At 52.4% G+C, this 13225-nt stretch overlaps 1 protein-coding gene across 1 annotated transcript; it reads left to right on the top strand.

The window, feature by feature from the left end:
* Nucleotides 1-6305: 6305 nt before the first annotated feature.
* Nucleotides 6306-7070, top strand: LOC135441787 (olfactory receptor 14J1-like). The gene has a single exon (XM_064701335.1). The coding sequence runs from the start codon at nucleotides 6306-6308 to the stop codon at nucleotides 7068-7070; it is 765 nt and encodes a 254-aa protein (XP_064557405.1).
* Nucleotides 7071-13225: the final 6155 nt, after the last annotated feature.

The raw sequence follows: 13225 nt of genomic DNA, 5'->3' as shown, positions 1-13225 counted from the left end.
AAGACCATTTCAAAGATGTTAACATCAAAACTTTCACCTGTCAAATTGTCTGTAATGAATCTTCCTTATCATTCACAATGGACTCCTCATTTCCATGAGACCCCACTGTGTCACAAGGGCCCCTTGATTCAGTGAGGTTCCCCAGTGTCACCATGGTGTCCTTGGACCTGCATTGTCACATCTGACCCTTGGTTCAGTGAGGTTCCCCAGTGTCACCATGGTGTCCTTGGACCCACATTGTCACATCTGACCCTTGGTTCAGTGAGGTTCCTCAGTGTCACCATGATCGCTGTCAGAGGCTGGATGACATCAATGTCCCGAGACTCCTTGGGATGAGCTGTCACTCAGTCACACAGTGGGGACAGTGCTAACCCAGCCCTGACTGCCCGAGCAATCACAAATCCCACCTGGGGGGAGCCCCACAAAGGCCCAGGGGCTTAAAAACACAGCACGCAAGGTGAGCCCCTGGTATGAACTCTCCTCCTGGGGTTTGTGTCTCACCCACACTGGAACCCAAGGGGATTGGAGCCATATGTGTGTCCTTCTATAGAGCTTCTGTCTTTCTGTCTCTCTCTTTCCTCTCCTTCTAATGCTTTTGCTATGGAACATTTTTGGGTACCTCAACAACTGAAGTGTTTAAAGGTTTCCAGGTTAAATGGGCCAAGTTATTGAAGTTACTGCTATGACAAGTGTTTTATGTTGAATTGGATGTTACATTGAATCCTTTTCCAAAGTTTCTTAGATTTTTGTACTTTGCCAGTAAAACTGTGTCATTTTTACCTCTTGAGAATATCTGGTTGGTGTTTCTCCTGTGCAGCAAAGTCAAGTAAAGGAGCCTTTGGTTGCCCCCAGCATTTGAGTGTTCTGGGGCGTCCCAGCCCTGCAGGCTCACAATGGCCTCTTGTTTCCTTGAGGTCCCGCTGTGTCACACTGGCCCTCGGTTCCCTGAGGATCTGGAGTGTCACAAGGGTTTGTGGCATTTGTCCTTGCTGCCCCTCACATCCCCCTGGCCCACCAAGAGCCCTGAGGCAGCCGTGAGGGACAGGCCCTGCTGGCCCAGGCTGGGCTCAGGGCTTGGCCTTTCTGCTTCCTGCAGCCAAGCCAGGCCTTGCTCAGCATTGCAGTTCCCTGCTCAGAGCCTTGGGCTCCCTGCAATCCTGCCCTCAAGGATCTGCTCTCACCAGGCCCTGGGCAGCCTTTGGCACTCCCTGCCCTCCCTGGGGCTCAGCCATGCTCCAAGGCACTTGGAGTTTTGCTCCTGACTCCTTGAGCAGCTTCTCCATCCTTCTCTGTGTGCCTGAGGCTCCTGGACCCAGCCCCAAGTCCAGCGTGGGGCTGATTAAAATACAGAAAGGCCTCAGGAGCTCTTTGTCTCCCTTCCATTGTCTTCAGGTTTTCAAAGCTTGTGCAGTGATTGGAGTCAGATTGGACTTCTCTTCAGGAGGAAGATTCCAAAGTGCACATCAGGATTTTTGGTTTTAGTCAAGGAAATATTTTTTTACTTTTCATTTCAGAGAAGAGGGGATGGAAGATTTCGTCAGGGGGTCTCGATGCTGAATGTCTCCTTAGGAGGTCTGAGTACAGAGAAGAACAAGCCTCTTGCAGGCTGAGCCTGTTTGGACAAACTGCTCCTCACCCCAGCCACACCATGTCTGACATCGCCCACCTGGGACTGAAATCCCAAAACATCCAAAAATGTTAATGGAACTTATTATTTTGTTTTCATTCTGTAACACATTATTTAGTGTTAATATTTCATTATTTACATATTATTTTATTTATTTATAACTGTATGTCATGGTTTGGGCCTGGCACAGAGCCAGTGCCTCCATGAGAATACTTTCCTCTGGTGTCTGCTGTGACATGTGACTGGGAATAAGCAAAACAGGCTCTAACTTAAACATAAAGAAAACTTTATTACTTAAACTACAAGAAAATAGGAAAAAAACTATAAGGAAAAAAAAATTTGAAAACTTTACAAAAAACACTTTCTCTTTCTCCACCACCAAAATTTCTCAATCTGCTACATTCTCCTATATCACTAACTGCCCAGTCTGGCACTACTCCTTAGGATATTTAAACTTCAGTCTATGAAGAGGAGAGGAGTCTTTCTTGCACTATCGGCTTCCCCTGGAAATACGCTGAAACTTCGTGTGCTTTTATGTCACTCTGCACTGCCCAGAAAGTCTTTTTGCTTCTTGTGACATTTTTTTTCTATGCTCAGTGCTCTCACTACTATGCATGGACTAGAGCTGCTTTTAGGGTTGTCTTTTAAGGATGCTTTGTCTCACTCTAAAAAGGCACAGTCTCTGCTTTGGGACATCTGTCTTCCCCATTTTTTTCTAACTCTCTGGGGCCGAGGGGTCTCCATGATGAGCTCTCTTGGTTCTGAGGCACTGCCTCCCACTAAAGTGCAGTCTCTGTGTCACAGGAATAAAACTGAGTCTATGGCTACACCAGAAAAGTCTAGCCAAAAGGCCACTCCAATCATCTCTCCCCACTCATTCAGTCGTCTCTACATCTTTCGGGCCAGGTCTTCGTCTCATCTCATCTCTTATCTCTCTTCTTATTCAGCTCTCAGGAGGATCAGCATTTTTTGCAAGGTCTCAATCATGTAAGAAAAAGGGTTAAAAATTTCAGTCTCTGTCTGTCTCAGAGCTCTGGCACTCTCACACTCGCTGCTGCTCCGGCCGGCACTTCTTCGCTGCATTTCCCCCCACCCTTCTCCTCCTGGGCCGGCCGCTATCAAATTCAGACGGCCGTCTCTCTCTCTCTCTCTCTCCTGGGAGGGGGGGGATGGCTGCCCGATGGCTGTCTCTTGGGGCTCTTCTACCCTTCCATCCTCAAGGGCCTCCTCACCCCCCACCTCTGTCCAGGCCCAGGCCTACCGCATGGCTGCCCCTTCCCCACCCAGCAGCAGCGGCTGGACAGGGGAGGGAGATCTGACCTCTTGCCCTCGAAGTCCCAAGAGAGCCTCCCAGGGCCGAAGCTCTGCTTTTAACCCCTGTGTGTTCTCGGAGGTGTGTCCAAACCCCACTGGCCACGCCAGGTGCCAATATGAAAATCTGAGCACCTATTGGTTTGACTACAGCATCTCAGAATTCTCACTTCTTCCTGGTCAAACCACCACACAGTATTAGTTTTTATAACCTAGGTTTTATATTTATATTAAAAATTAGTACAGTTTTAGAAGCCAATAATATTAATGCTCAATATTTCTTAGTAAAGCAATTCCCTTCATTAATTAATTAAGCTCTATTAGCTATTTATTTATTCCTCTTTCTTATACTTAGTTATATTTGTGGTCTTTTTGTCATCTTTTTATAATCTTTTTACAATACAGCGTCGAGGGGGGTTACACTGGGGTCTCTGGAGAGATTTCTGGGGCACATTTGGGGCAGCTGTCAGGCACAAGCTGCAATTCCAGAAAGGTCTGGCTCGCCTTGGCCCTTGGTGGCTGATGCTCATCTGCCCCTGAAACACTGGGCCTCAGCTTTCCTTCCAATGGAAGACAATCGTTGTTCACATCAAAGTGCCCATGGGCAAAACTGAAATTCGGCCTAAAAAATTCCATCTATCCAAGGATTGCTCCAAGGCAAAAGTAGCCAGGACACACAGGTCTGACTGGTCTTGTCCTGAGGTGATTTTCTTAGACTATGAGCAGAATGTTTTCATTTTGCAGTACCTGGGACAGGGCCCAGAGATCTCCCAAGGTGGGGTTTGGAGGCCTGAAGCACATGAGCACAATATAGGGACAAAAGGGCTCTGTGATCAGTGAAGTGGAGAAGGAGGACAGGAGAGGAGAGCCTTGGGAGGGACTGAAGGGTGGTTTCAGAGATGATGGATCTTTTTGACATAGTAGAGAACAGACAGAGAAAGAAAGAATTAATGCCAAAGGCAGATGGGAACGGCCAGACAGGACCCAAAGAGAAAGGAATTTCCCTCCCAGGCCAGGGCTGTGGTGCAGCACATCTCCCAGAAGGAGCCTGGGTCAGCCCCAGGCTTTGTGTGGGAAGGCAGAGGCAGGCAGGAGGCAGAGCTGTCAGCAAAGGAAGGGGCCAGCCAGGTGGGGCAGCAGGGGGGTGCCGACAGCCTGCAGGGACAGAGGCGCAGGGCAGGGACAGCGTAGCACAGCCTGGGCTGCACAGGGCACAGGCATGTGCAGCAGCTGCAAGACAGCCCTGACAGAGCCAACCTGGGCAGCACTTTGGCCATGACTGCTGGGCCTGGGCCTGAGGCAGGAGCAGGAGACAAGTGACCCTTGCAGGCCTGGGGCCTCATTGCCTCCTTGTCCCTGCTCAGCAGCCTGGCAGGGGCCGCCCCATGCTCCTGCCCTTGCCATTGCACATCCCCACATGCCAGTGCCCATCCCGGCAAGAGCCCTGAGCAAGGAGGGAGGGACAGCATCTGCCTGGCCAGGAGCTGGGGCTCAGGCCTTGGCCCTTGGCATTCCTAAAACACATCCAGCTTTGCTCAGCACCAGAGACACCTTGGCCTTGTTTGTCCCCAGCTGTCATCACTGCCTTCAGTGTTCTGCTCTAACTGGAACCTAGGGACACTTTCTCAGTTGTGTCCCTCAGTGGAACCCATTAAAACTTCAGGAAAGTTCAGAGTTTCAATTTAATTATGAGTTCTTGAGAAGTTTTCTGAACACCCTCTTAGGGACTGAGTGTGATTTGAACAACCCCAAAGTCCCAAGAGGCTCATTAAATTCCTTGTGCTGTGTCTGTGCTGCTGAGCTTTAAAGGAACAGCTCTTCCCAGGACCAGCTCCTCTCCCAGCCCAGCAGGGCTGAGGGCTCTGCCTGCAGGCACTGAGGGGACAGGAGCCAGGCAGAGACAGGCTGAAGGCAATCAGGATTGGGAAGACATAGAGCTGAGACTTCATTTGGGGAAAAATCTTCACAGCCCTGTGCATGGTGAGTGTGTGGGTGCAGGGCAATGTCCCCTGTGCTCCTGGAGGGATCTCCTGAAGCCAGCACACCCCACAGCCTGGGGGATGTGTCAGGAGGACTCTCCCAGTTTCTCTGTGGCAGAGGAGCAGGAGGGGGAGGATGTGCTGCAGAGCGGGGCTGCCCTGGGCACGGTCAGAGGGACAGGGCAGGACGGCTCCTGCTGCCAGGGATGGCTGCAGGGGGTGAAGCTGGGACTGCAGCCAGGGCTGCCCAGGGCTGTCCTGCAGAGCAGCTCCTGCAGCCCTCAGGGCTCTTGGCCAGCCCAGGGCATGTGCCACCTGCCAGGGGCAGCTCTCAGCCTGCCTGGCAGCTCCCCATGGACGCTGCAGGGGAGAAGTTGGAGGTGGAAGGAGCCACCCCCATCAGGGCAGATTCCTCCTGCTTTGGAGATGGTGCTGCATGGCCAGGGCTGCTCTCAGCTTTCTCCTCAAGGGAAGGGAAAGGGGCTGTCAGCTTTGGCTGTGTCACTGACACTCCTGCACTGTCACTCTGGGCATCAGCAGATGGGCCTCAGCTCTCCCTCAGAAAGTGCCTCCTCAGCCTCCTCTCCCTACAGACAGCAGCAGCAGCACCTTGGCTTGCAAACAGCATCTCTGTTTGTCTGGCCTGCCCTTAAGACTCTGCTGCCAGGGAGATGCCCCTGGGCAGTGCCCTGTGCTGGGAGGGGTCTGCAGGGCAGAGCTGGGCCCCCAAGGCTGGGCTGGGCTCTGGCAGCACTGGCAGGGATATGGCTTGGATAGAGAGAAACAGATCCCAATAGGCACAACTCCAGGTCGCAGAGATCCAGTCCAATACTTGGTATCCATTCCTGTCCAGCTGCTCTGGGAAAGAGAGACAGGCTTAGGGAAACTGACTTTAAAATTGGAATCTTTAAAAACTGAACTAGAAGGAGGTGTAATAGGCAAAGGGCACCTGTGGGGGGAGCAGCAGATCTGACTGTCCTGGGACACAGGGAGCCCTGTTTTCCCTCTGGGCTCCAATGTGTTCAGGATGAGAGCAATGCTGAAGATGAGGCAGTAACTCAGGAGCACAAACTCAGGCTCAAGAATAAAAATGTTCAGTGAAGTTCCCCCACAGGTGGAGATGTAGTTTTGAGATAATTCTTTATTTTAACTCATAGAATTGACTCAAAGATCTTGTTAGTGTCTTCTTTCAAGAGTCAAACATGTCCAGAGTGAAGAAATGTTCCAACAGCAGCTCCATCAGCCACTTCCTCCTGCTGGCATTGGCAGACACGCGGCAGCTGCAGCTCCTGCACTTCTGCCTCTTGCTGGGCATCTCCCTGGCTGCCCTCCTGGGCAACGGCCTCATCATCAGCGCTGTATCCTGCGGCCCCCACCTGCACACGCCCATGTTCTTCTTCCTGCTCAACCTGGCCCTCAGCGACCTGGGCTCCATCTGCACCATTGTCCCCAAAGCCATGCACAATTCCCTCTGGGACACCAGGGACATCTCCTACTCAGGATGCACTGCACAGGTGTTTATGTTTGCCTTTTTCATTTCATCAGAGTTTGCTCTCCTGACCATCATGTGCTACGACCGCTACGTGTCCATCTGCAAACCCCTGCACTACGGGACCCTCCTGGGCAGCAGAGCTTGTGCCCACATGGCAGCAGCTGCCTGGGCCAGTGGCTTTCTCAATGCTCTGCTGAATACAGCCAATACATTTTCCCTGCCCCTGTGCCATGGCAATGCCCTGGGCCAGTTCTTCTGTGAAATCCCCCAGATCCTCAAGCTCTCCTGCTCCAAATCCTACCTCAGGGAACTTGGGCTTCTTGCTATTAGTATTTGTTTATTTTCCGGATGTTTTTTGTTCATTGTTTTCTCCTATGTGCAGATCTTCAGGGCTGTGCTGAGGATCCCCTCTGAGCAGGGACGGCACAAAACCTTTTCCACCTGCCTCCCTCACCTGGCCGTGGTCTCCCTGTTCTTCAGCACTGCAGCATTTTCCTACCTGAAGCCTCCCTCCATCTCCTCCCCATCCCTGGATCTGGCCCTGTCAGTTCTGTACTCAGTGGTGCCTCCAGCCCTGAACCCCCTCATCTACAGCCTGAGGAACCAGGAGCTCAAGGCTGCAGTGTGGAGACTCATTACTGGACAATTAAAGAAACATTAAACTGCTGGCCATTTTTTGCAAGTCACTTGTATTAAAAGTCATCTTTGATACTTATTGTTGGTTTCATTTGGACGTTCTTTTCCGTTGCTTTCCTTTTATAATATTTTTCCTAAAGGAAAGCAAAAAATCTTGATATATCTCATTTTTTTCCTCCACACCTTCACTGTGACCCACAGACTGTTCAGGCTGACCATCTGTGAGTTCCTATGCTCTTGGAGGGTTTAAGTGCCTTAAGGACTTCCAATCAGAATTTTCACCAGAGATGCCCCTTTTGTTCCTTCTCTGGAGCTGCAGCAGCAATGTCTGTGTGCAAAGCGGGGGCAGATCAGGGCTGGCACAGCAGCTGTGCCCAGCAGCAGCAGTAGCACTTGGTGTTGCCAGTGCTGCTGCCGTGGCCCTGCCCCGCTGCCCTGGTGGCTCTGGTGTTGCTGCAGGGCCTGAGTGTTCTCGGGGCCGGGCACAGCCCTGGGGGTGGCAGTGCCGGGGCTGCAGCAGGGACAGGCCATGGGCACTGCTGGGGCAGCGCTGACGCCTCAGCCCAGGGCCTGGGGGCTCCAGGCTCCTTGCCCAGGCTCTCTCAAGAACGCGTCCAGGCCAATGCTCAGCACAGAAATGCCCCGTGAGCAGCCCCAGGTTGGCCGTGGGTAGGCTGGGGGCAAACAGCATGGCTGGGGCTCTGCAAGGGCCCTGGGGCAGACAGGAAGGAGCAGCAGAGCAGGGGCTGATCCATCCCCAGTGCGCTGCACAGCCCAGGGCAGCGTCCCAGAGCGTCCTCATGGAGCTGCCAACAACATCCCCCCTCTGCAGCCCTGGCCTCTCCCCAGCTCACACAGGTGCCCCATCCTTGCAGGCACAGACACGGCAGCACTGGCTCGGGAGCCCCTGTTTGCATTGCACAGAGCAGGGGGAGCACCCCCATGCTGTTGCTGTGGGGACACGAACCTGAGGGAGCACAAATGCCATCAGCCCCTGCAGCCAGCAAGGGCTGGTGGACACCAGGGCAACCACTCAGGTTTGTCGTGGCCTCTGCAGTCAGCCAGAAAGTTTGTTCCCATCAGCTGGGAGTTTCCTGCCCCACTGCATACGCTGTTCCCAGAGTCAGGGCTGCCTGGCAGCCACCCCCAAACTGCCCTGAGCATTTCCTTGGCTTCACCTTTGCTTTATTTCCCGAACCAGATTTCTTCCATCCCTTTCTCCTCCCCTGCAAACAGCCCATCCCTGTTTGCCTGTTCCTCTCTGGCCCCACCCCCCATTGCAGTTCCTGGCTTGGCACCATGGGAACGTCCCTTGGGCAGCAGGATCATCCTACCAGTGTTGCAGGAATTGTCTGCAGGCTCCTGCAGTGCCTGGTGCTGCTCCCTTGCCAGAGGCACACCAGGGGGTGCACATTTGGGCTGCTGTGTCGGGCTCTGGAGGTCCCTGTTCTGGGCAGTGAGGAGGGGCTTCAGAGGGTCTGCAGGACTGACAGGATGGGCTTTGGGGCTGGCAGGACAAGCTGAGGGACCTGGGCTTCTGGAGCTGCTGAAGAGGAGGCCCAGGGCTCCTCCTGCAACGGCTCCAAGGGTGGTTCCAGAGAGTCACAAAATAAGAAAGGTTGGGAAAGACCTTGGAGATCAAGTCCAACCTGTGTCCTGACACCACCTTGTCTCCCTGAGCCTCCTCTTCTCCAGGATAAACAACCCCAGCTCCCTCAGCCTCTCCTCACAGGACTTGTGTTCCAGACCCCTCCCCAGCCTTGTTGCCCTTCTCTGGACACGCTCCAGCCCCTCCATGGCCTTCCTAAATTGGGGGCCCAGAACTGGACACAGCACTCGAGGGGTGGCCTCACCAGTGCTGAGAGCAGGGGAAGAATCACTGCCCTGCTCCTGCTGGCCACACCATTCCTGATCCAGGCCAGGAGCCATTGGCCTTCTTGCCCACCTGGGCACACTGCTGCCTCATGTCCAGCCTGCTGTCCATCAGTGCCCCAGGTCCCTTTCTGCCTGGCTGCTGTCCAGCCACTCTGTCCCCAGCCTGTAGCACTGCAGGGGTTGTTGTGGCCAAAGTGCAGGACCCGGCACTTGGTCTTGTTCAACCTCACCTGGTTGGATTTGGGCCCTGGATCCACCCTATCCAGGGCCCTGTGCAGAGCCCTCCTAGCCTCCAGCACATCCACACTCACACCCGCCTTGGTGTCATCTGTAAATTTGCTGATGCTGGACTCAGTCCCCTCATGCAGATCATCAATGCAGATATTGAAATCCACGCTGGCTGGCTCTGATCCCTCGGCCATCTTGTGGGTGCCCTGGGATGGCACTCAAGGTGATCTGTTCCATCACCTTGCCGGGCACCCAGGTCAGGCGGACAGGCCTGGAGTTGCCCAGCTCCTCCTTCCAGCCCTTCTTGGGGATGGGCTCACATCGGCACCTCCAGTGCTCTGGCACCTCCCTGCTGAGCCAGCACTGATGGTAGATGATGATGGAGGGCAGCTTGGGGAGCTCATCCACCAGCTCCCTCATCCCCCTGGGATGGATCCCATCTGCTCCCAGAGACGCCTGTGAGCATCTGAGTGGCTCAGCAGGTCCCCAGCTGCTTCCTCCTGGATTACAGGGGGGCTGTTCTGCTCCCTGTGCTGAACTACCTGCTCAGGAGAACACTTGTCCTGAGGACAACTTCACTTATTCTTGAAAACTGAGGCAAAGAAGGAGTTAAGTACATCAGCCTTTCCCTCATATTTGGTAACCATATCTCCCGCAATAATGACAAAAGACTGGCTTTGTACCTCCTTTTGCCATTGATGTATTTTTAGAAACCTTTTTATTCTCCTTCACAGAAGTGGCCTGGTTTAGCCTTTAGCTTTCACCTCTCTAATTTTTTTTCTGCATGACCTAACAACATCCTTAAACATTTCCTGAGTTACCTGCCTCTCTGTCCAAAGATGATGCATCTTCTTTTCTTTCCCCAAGTTCTTGCAAAAGGCCCATCGCCTACAGAATGTAACCTGTTGACTAAAGTACACCTCAGAGGAGGAAAATACAAGACGCTATAAACTAAAACAGGGAAAGCAAGCTAGGAAAATAAAAGAAGGAGAGGCTGGGAAGGCTGACAAAAACTGGGACTCCCCTTGACCACTTACCTCCTTCTACCCTTGCAGTACCTCAAATCCTTCCTCCAGTTCCTCTTGCTGTGGACCCAATTCCTCCTCCTCTCCCAGCTGTCATTCCTTTACCACCTCCTTACCCAGTTATACCTCCACCACCTTCCCCTCAGCCCTCTCCTTACTCTCTTTACCCTTCACTACTGTCCCCTTACCTCTGCCATCTCATGCACCCCTTATTCACCAGCAAGTTCCTGCTCTGCCTCCCCCACCACAAATGAGAAGCCAAACAACATCTCAGAATCTCATGCCCAAGAGTGAAGTTACCCAGTCAGCCTCCACAGCTGATGTTGTAACACCCGGTCCAAGGAGCCTAAAGTGGAAAAATTGTTCCCCCTCAGAGAAGATCCCATGTTCAGGGTGGCCAGTGGGATTGGATTTGTAAATGCTCCTTTGACTGTGTCCGAAGTTAGAAACTTAAAGAAACAATTGCAAAATTTACTGGAAGACCTAGTAGGAATAGCAAATCAAATTGATCCATTTTTAGGCCCTAATATTTATATATGGGGAGAATTAAACTCCGTCTTTAACATCCTATTTTCCCCAGAAGAGACTTCATTAATAAGAACTGCAGGAATGAAAATTTGGGAGCAAGAAAACCAGCCCAGGCCCCCAGGTGACCAAACAATGCCTTTAGTGGAGCCTGACTGGGACCCTGGTCAAGAAGAGGAGAGAAGGAACATGAGAGGTCACAGGTCCCTGATGAGCAGAGGGATAAAAGAATCAGTCCCTAGAGGGAGTAATACCAGGTTAGCGTTTGACGGCACCTAGGAAAAAGACGAGACCCCAGCAACACTGCTTAATAGGCTAAAGCAGAACTTCCAGATTTACTCTAATGTTGACCCAGACAGCCCAGAAGGCCAATCTCGGGTTGCCCGCAGTCAGGGATGACCCTGAGAATCCTTTTTTCCCAGCCTGGTGTTTCAAAAAAGGAGTCTGAATTCTTCGGCTCTGGTTTCCAAGGTTGTTTATTGTTTCTTATCTATAACATTTTTTCTCTGGCCTGCCAGAAGTCAGACAGAGGCACACTCTCCATCCCTGGGCCGGTGTCTATGTTTTATACTATGAACTATGTGTGCTTTATTTATCATTATTTTCCAGTACCTAAAGACACACAGCAGGGGACATTGAATCAAAACAAATGCACGTTTTATTGAGTGCCCACAGGAAATGTAACAGAAGGATTAGAAAGGAGATAAAGGGCAGAGAGAGAGAGAAAGGAGGGTTGGGTGGGGAGAACAGCTACCAACAGAGAGATGAAATCCTTGTGGTCGGGCCAATAGATCTGTCTGGTCACATCAGGAAGAGTCTCAAAGTCTTTGGTTAACTCAGGGCTCTTTTATAATTCACTGCCAGGAGGGGAGCTGGACGGCACATGGAGGGCACAGTGGAGAATAAATCCATTGGGAACAGGTACAGACAGTCCAGTTCTCAACAGCACAAACTGGTGCCAGCAGTGAGAGGGGCCCGTTGTTTCAGGACTGGTTCCTTTGGCAAACCTCCCACTTCCTATGGCAGACATCCCGCTCCAGTCACGCCAGCACCCCTGGGTTAGAATTTTAAAGGTCTCTTCTCAGTCCTTGGGGAGGGTTTCAATCTCCATCCTTGATGGCGGTTGTGAGGCTGATGAGGGATCTATGGATTGTCTCTTACAGAATGACATCCCAAAGCATAAAAAATTTATGCACTTTCCTTGTAAAAAAAGTAATGAATTTATAAATGATAATTATTTATTCCAATTTATTTATAATACTGTTATTCTATATTTGTATTACCAAACTTTAATATTTATTTTATAAAATCTATGCATTTTTTGCAAGCAAAAAATTTATTGGTCATTGGTATTAAGTAACACAGTTCCCGTCATTAATTCATTGACCAGTGTGGTTATTGATTTCTCCTCCTTTATGCTAATTAGTCCTATTTTAAATTCTTTTGTCATCATTTTTATCATTATCACAGACAGGGTAAAAGGGGCCACTTTGGGATCCATGGAGACATTTCTGGGGCCCATTTGGGGCAGTTTTGGGTCTGGGGAGGGAATTCAGAGAGAACTTGAGGGTCTGGGGGACATTCGCGGGAGCCGGGTGGGCACTTGGAGGGGCACTCAGGGACTCTGAGGGAAAGTTCGGGGTCAAGGGCAGCAGTTGGGTGGTCCGGGGGGGCCCTTGGAGGTCAGGGAGGGGAATTTGGGGCCCTTCGGGGTTAGGGCGGACCCTTGGGGGGGCTCGAACGGGGCCCTCTGGGGCGCGGGGGTTGCTGGGAGTTGTAGGCGCGGGGGGGTCTCACACGATTTAACGGGGCCGCGGAGCATCACGGGAGTTCGAGGCGCAGCTGCAATGGCTCTCGGTGGGGCGCGGGGTCGACGGGAGATGAAGTCCCGTTTGGGGTAGCGCCTGACGTTCGCCGCGGAGCATGATTGGAGCTGTAGTCCCGGAATTGGCTGGAACACGATGTTTGGGGGTCAAAAAAGGCACCTGGGGGACACTTTTGCGTCCGAGCCGCGACTTGAGGCCCTCGGGGGAATGTAAACGGTTCCGGAGCCCTTGGGAGAAGGTCTGGGAGCTCTAACACGGCAGGAGTTTTAGGCGCGGGACTGTGTTCTGAGGGGCTCTGGGGCCGCGGGGGATGAGAGGAGATGAATTCCCAGAAGTGGCTGTACCGGGCATCTGTGGGGTTGGGAGCACTCAGGGGATCCGGGGACGCTTTTGGGGGGCTCCCGAATGGGCTTTGAGGGGCACTGAGGGATCTTGGAGGGTGTGGGGGACACTTACGGGACAGATGGGGACGGATCCCGGGGTTTTTTGGAGCGCAGGGCATGACGGGAGTTGTAGTCCCGGCTCCTAAGTGGCTGTGTCACGCCGCGGGGCATGATGGGAGATGTAAGCAAAAAGAAAATATGGCGCCCATTTGGAACCGCCCTCAGACCCAGATCCCAGGTGCTGATTGGCTGCAACTGCTGATGGGCAGGAGCCTCGGCAAATGGAATGCATTGTAGGTGGGAACAGCCAAATCGCCC

The sequence above is a fragment of the Zonotrichia leucophrys genome, unplaced genomic scaffold (assembly GCF_028769735.1).
Source record: "Zonotrichia leucophrys gambelii isolate GWCS_2022_RI unplaced genomic scaffold, RI_Zleu_2.0 Scaffold_517_35825, whole genome shotgun sequence".
NCBI classification, from domain to species: Eukaryota; Metazoa; Chordata; class Aves; order Passeriformes; family Passerellidae; genus Zonotrichia; species Zonotrichia leucophrys.
This window is presented reverse-complemented; position numbering and strand designations above follow the sequence as displayed.